This window comes from Gigantopelta aegis, chromosome 13 (assembly GCF_016097555.1).
Source record: "Gigantopelta aegis isolate Gae_Host chromosome 13, Gae_host_genome, whole genome shotgun sequence".
Taxonomy (NCBI): domain Eukaryota; kingdom Metazoa; phylum Mollusca; class Gastropoda; order Neomphalida; family Peltospiridae; genus Gigantopelta; species Gigantopelta aegis.
This window is the reverse complement of record NC_054711.1, coordinates 25,534,662-25,539,661: the sequence shown is the minus strand read 5'-3', so window position 1 is coordinate 25,539,661 and position 5,000 is coordinate 25,534,662. Positions and strand designations below refer to the sequence as shown.

Sequence of the window (5,000 nt, the reverse complement as noted above, 5' to 3'; positions counted from 1 at the left end):
TTGATAATGTTAAATTGTACTGTGTGTGAATCCATCAAAACCTACAAAGACTGAATACCAAGCACGCTTAATAATGTTAAATTGTACTGTGTGTGAATCCATCAAAACCTACAAAGACTGAATACCAAGCATGCTTGATAATGTTATATTGTACTGTGTGTGAATCCATCAAAACCTACAAAGACTGAATACCAAGCACGCTTGATAATGTTTAATTGTACTGTGTGTGAATCCATCAAAACCTACAAAGACTGAATACCAAGCACGCTTGATAATGTTAAATTGTACTGTGTGTGAATCCATCAAAACCTACAAAGACTGAATACCAAGCACGCTTGATAATGTTAAATTGTACTGTGTGTGAATCCATCAAAACCTACAAAGACTGAATACCAAGCACGCTTGATAATGTTAAATTGTACTGTGTGTGAATCCATCAAAACCTACAAAGACTGAATACCAAGCACGCTTGATAATGTTAAATTGTACTGTGTGTGAATCCATCAAAACCTACAAAGACTGAATACCAAGCATGCTTGATAATGTTAATTGTACTGTGTGTGAATCCATCAAAACCTACAAAGACTGAATACCAAGCACTGTGTGTGCTTGATAATGTTAAATTGTACTGTGTGTGAATCCATCAAAACCTACAAAGACTGAATACCAAGCATGCTTGATAATGTTATATTGTACTGTGTGTGAATCCATCAAAACCTACAAAGACTGAATACCAAGCATGCTTGATAATGTTATATTGTACTGTGTGTGAATCCATCAAAACCTACAAAGACTGAATACCAAGCATGCTTGATAATGTTGAATTGTACTGTGTGTGAATCCATCAAAACCTACAAAGACTGAATACCAAGCATGCTTGATAATGTTATATTGTACTGTGTGTGAATCCATCAAAACCTACAAAGACTGAATACCAAGCACGCTTGATAATGTTATATTGTACTGTGTGTGAATCCATCAAAACCTACAAAGACTGAATACCAAGCACGCTTCATAATGTTAAATTGTACTGTGTGTGAATCCATCAAAACCTACAAAGACTGAATACCAAGCACGCTTGATAATGTTATATTGTACTGTGTGTGAATCCATCAAAACCTACAAAGACTGAATACCAAGCACGCTTGATAATGTTATATTGTACTGTGTGTGAATCCATCAAAACCTACAAAGACTGAATACCAAGCATGCTTGATAATGTTATATTGTACTGTGTGTGAATCCATCAAAACCTACAAAGACTGAATACCAAGCATGCTTGATAATGTTATATTGTATTATGTGCATCCAGTAAGGAAGGGACATGTGTTGGTGTCGGGTGAGGGGTGAGGGTAGACTATTAATGTTATTACCTGGCTGTTAAATGGAGTCATAGCTAACGGTAGACGGGGCAGGTGGCAGTTGCTTCCCCACACACCCCACATTTCCAGAACATAATTTCGAAAGAACATATGCACAGATGCTCTATGCTTCATTTCACGCCTTGTGTTTTATGAAATGTTTAGGAGAAGGCCAGATCTACGACACAGTGAAACCTGTCAAAACATGACCCTCTGTAAACCGGAATTCCCTAGAATCCAGACGTATTTCATGGTCTCTTTTGAAATATCTGTGCTGAATAGAATCTCTCTAAACCTGGTACCTCTTAAAACTGGACTTTTTACTTGGTCTCGAGGGTGTCCGGTTTAGAGGTGTTTAATGTGTTTAATATTTAAATATATTATTCATGTACAGTTTCCTGCCATCATAAGATGTTTGTCAGTCGCCTAAATTTCATTTTACTACCTAATATACATTTTTGTTTCGTACGTATAAAATTATTTGAAGGTAAATTCCAGTTTGGAAGAACTGAACATCTTTAGGACGACCAAATACACATAGAATATTTGGACACAGACATTTTAAACGGAGTAATGTATTTATTACTATCATTGCATAATCATTGTTAAAGGCATACTGTCACAGGTTTAAGGACCTTATTTCTCTACAAATGGATAATAAATAAAAATTACATTAATATTGTTGGAAACCAAATCTAGCTATCACATCACATTAACTGAACCATGATGGAGTGATATCCATGTCAACCCTCTCGGCAATTTTAGTTTTTGAATTATGGACCATTGCCACAATTCAATAATGTTTTACAAAATATCATTAATAAATGGAGTATGATGGTTATGAAGATGGTTGAATAAAGTACATTTGGGGACAAATCAAATTATTTTTGTTCAGGTAATACTTTGTTAGACCATTAAATAGGTCAGTGGTCTGTGACAATATGCCTTTAACAGGGTTGTATTAGTCGGAAACCTCTCTGGTATCAAACTGAGGAAAGTTTCTAAAAATGAAGTTATTTATCTATGATTGATTTTGTTGTGAGTTTGGGGGGCTTTTGTTTGGTTTTTGTACGTTAATTAAAAGGTCCTCACAAACCTTCAACTTTATAAATCTGTCGTAGAGCTCCACCTTTCGACAACAGTCTTCAAACAAAATCACCAACCTGCAATCAGAAGACCAAACAGTAACGTGAACAAATATATCGATAATCTAAACCTATTTCTCGTTCCAGCCAGTGCAACACGACTGGTATATCAAAGGCCGTGGTATGTGTTGTCCTGCCTGTGGGATGGTGCATATAAAAGGTCCTACGCTACTAATGGGGAAAATGTAGCTGCTTTTCTCTCTAACACTATATGTCAAAATTACCAAATGTTTGACATCCAGTAGTCGATGATCAATAAATCAATGTGCTCTAGTGGTGTCGTTAAAACAAAAGAAACTTTTGATCATCTAAAGATTCCTTCAAGTCCAAGTCTAAGGGAACATGGGCGTACATAGGGGGAGTTCGATGGGTTCGACCGAACCCCCCCCCCCCCATAAATCGCTTTATTTTATAATTTAATATATCGGACATTAATATCTGACATTATTATATTTACTCAACATAGAAATATATGCCCAATATCTCTGCAATCTATTTTGGAACCCCCCTTTTCAAAATCCTATGTATTGGAACCCCCCTTTTCAAAATCCTATGTACGCCCATGGGGAAGTGTATAATATTTAAACCCCAAATCGTGCATAATACGTTTAGTATTTTAATATTTATCTAGTCTCTGGTATATATCAGTTAAAGTTTATTTTGTTTAACGACATCACTAGAGTACATCAATTTTCTTAATCACTGGCTACTGGATGTCAAACATTTGGTAATTTTGACATATAGTCTAAGACATAAAACCCGCTACATTTTCCCATTAGTAGCAAGGGATCTTTTATATGCACCATCCCACAGACAGGATAGCACATACCACAGCCTTTGGTATACCAGTCGTGGCACGATGGCTGGAAGTCCAAGTCTAAGGCATGTCTTTAATATTTAAACCCCAGATCGAGCATAATACGTCTAATATTTTAGTATTTATCTAGTCTCTGGTATATATTAATAATATACTCCAGACAGGACAGAATGTGCTAGGTTGTTGTTAACCAAGCCAGAATTCTCAGCTGGATTTAGCTCAGTTGGTTAAGTGCTCACTTGAGGTGCTTTCGTCTCAGGATCGAACCACCTCGGTGGATCCATTCAAATGACTGGGTTTTTTCTAGTTCCAACCAATGAACCACAACTGGTCAAAGGCCGTGGAGTGTGCTTTCCTGTCTGTGGAAAAGTGTATATAAAACATAACTTGCTGCTAATGGAAAAAATATAGCGGGTCAGATTTACCAAATGTTTGACATCCAATAGCTGATGATTAATTAATCAATGTGACGCATTGGGCTATTTCTCATTCCAGCCAATGCACCACGACTGGCATTTCAAAGGCCATGGTATATGCTGTCCTGTGTCGGAAGGTGCACATAAAAGATGTCTTACTGCATTAGAAAAATGTAGCAGGTTTCCTCTGATGACTACGTATCAGAATTACCATATGTTTAGCATCCAATAGCCAATGATTAATTAATCAATGTGCTGTAGTGGTGTCGTTAAACAAAACAAACTTTCAACTTTTAGCTAGGAATTGAATATCCGTAGTGTGCACTATTCATTTCATTTCAACTTATTTTCGTGCTTATATCCAATTAAGGTTCAAGCATGCTGTCCTAGGAACACACCTCAACTATCTGGGCTGTCTGTCCAGGACAATGGATTAGTTATTTGTGGTTAGTGAGAAAGAAGACGGTGTAGTGGTCTTACACCTACCCAATGAGTCGTTAAAATTTGCTCTGGGTGGGACCTATTTGGTGCTGAGGTGTCTCCCTAGGTTGCCCATAGGGGCCCTTAAAAGGGCATGATCTGTTCAGATCGTAGTGATCGAGACAAACCTGAGGACATTAGAACTCTCTTGAATCCTCACTACCAGTTCTTTGTGAGTCAAGTCCTCCACAGTGGTACCATTCACAGATAGAATGACGTCACCTAATGAAGGAAAGAAATGAACATAATTAGGAAACCTCTTGGGGGCAGGGCCAGATTTAGACCTTGTGGGGCCCGGGGCACTTCAGGTTCGGGGGCTCCTCAACATAGAAATTAAATTACATGACAAATAAAAAACAAATGAACTAATTTTATAATTATTAAAAACTTTTTTATAAAGGAAGCCCTTAGTCAGAGGGGAGGGGCCCCCATTTGCCCCCTTATAAATTCGGCACAGCTTGGGGGTCATTCTCCGACACCATTAAACACTGGGGCAACAGGCGCGTATGCAGGGGATCGAACCCACCAACCCACACACCCTCTCAAGCAAAGTTTCTTCTCTCTTTTGTTTTCTGTATATTTTCCAGGGGAGCATTATAAACAATTGTTATGCTAAACATTCCTTTCTTTAATTACCTTTTCTCATCCCCGCGAAGTTGGCAGGGCCGTTCATTTCTACGTAGTCCACATACGTCATCACTTCCAGTGTATTCGTGCACTTGTTCTTTATGCCATAGGTCTGCAATTAAAATTAAAGTACCAGTAATTCACTAGTGCCTTA

The 5,000-nt window shown here is 37.8% G+C and overlaps 1 protein-coding gene across 1 annotated transcript in view; it reads right to left on the bottom strand.

Moving 5' to 3' along the window:
• LOC121387432 (dentin sialophosphoprotein-like) overlaps window positions 1-5,000 on the bottom strand; it is a 22,415-nt gene that overhangs the window by 7,003 nt on the left and 10,412 nt on the right. Inside the window, exons 3-5 of the mRNA XM_041518543.1 lie at window positions 4,856-4,958; window positions 4,348-4,441; window positions 2,458-2,524 (exon numbers count right to left, since the gene is read on the bottom strand). Coding sequence (XP_041374477.1) covers window positions 2,458-2,524; window positions 4,348-4,441; window positions 4,856-4,958 — 264 coding nt within the window. The remainder of the gene's footprint in view (window positions 1-2,457; window positions 2,525-4,347; window positions 4,442-4,855; window positions 4,959-5,000) is intronic.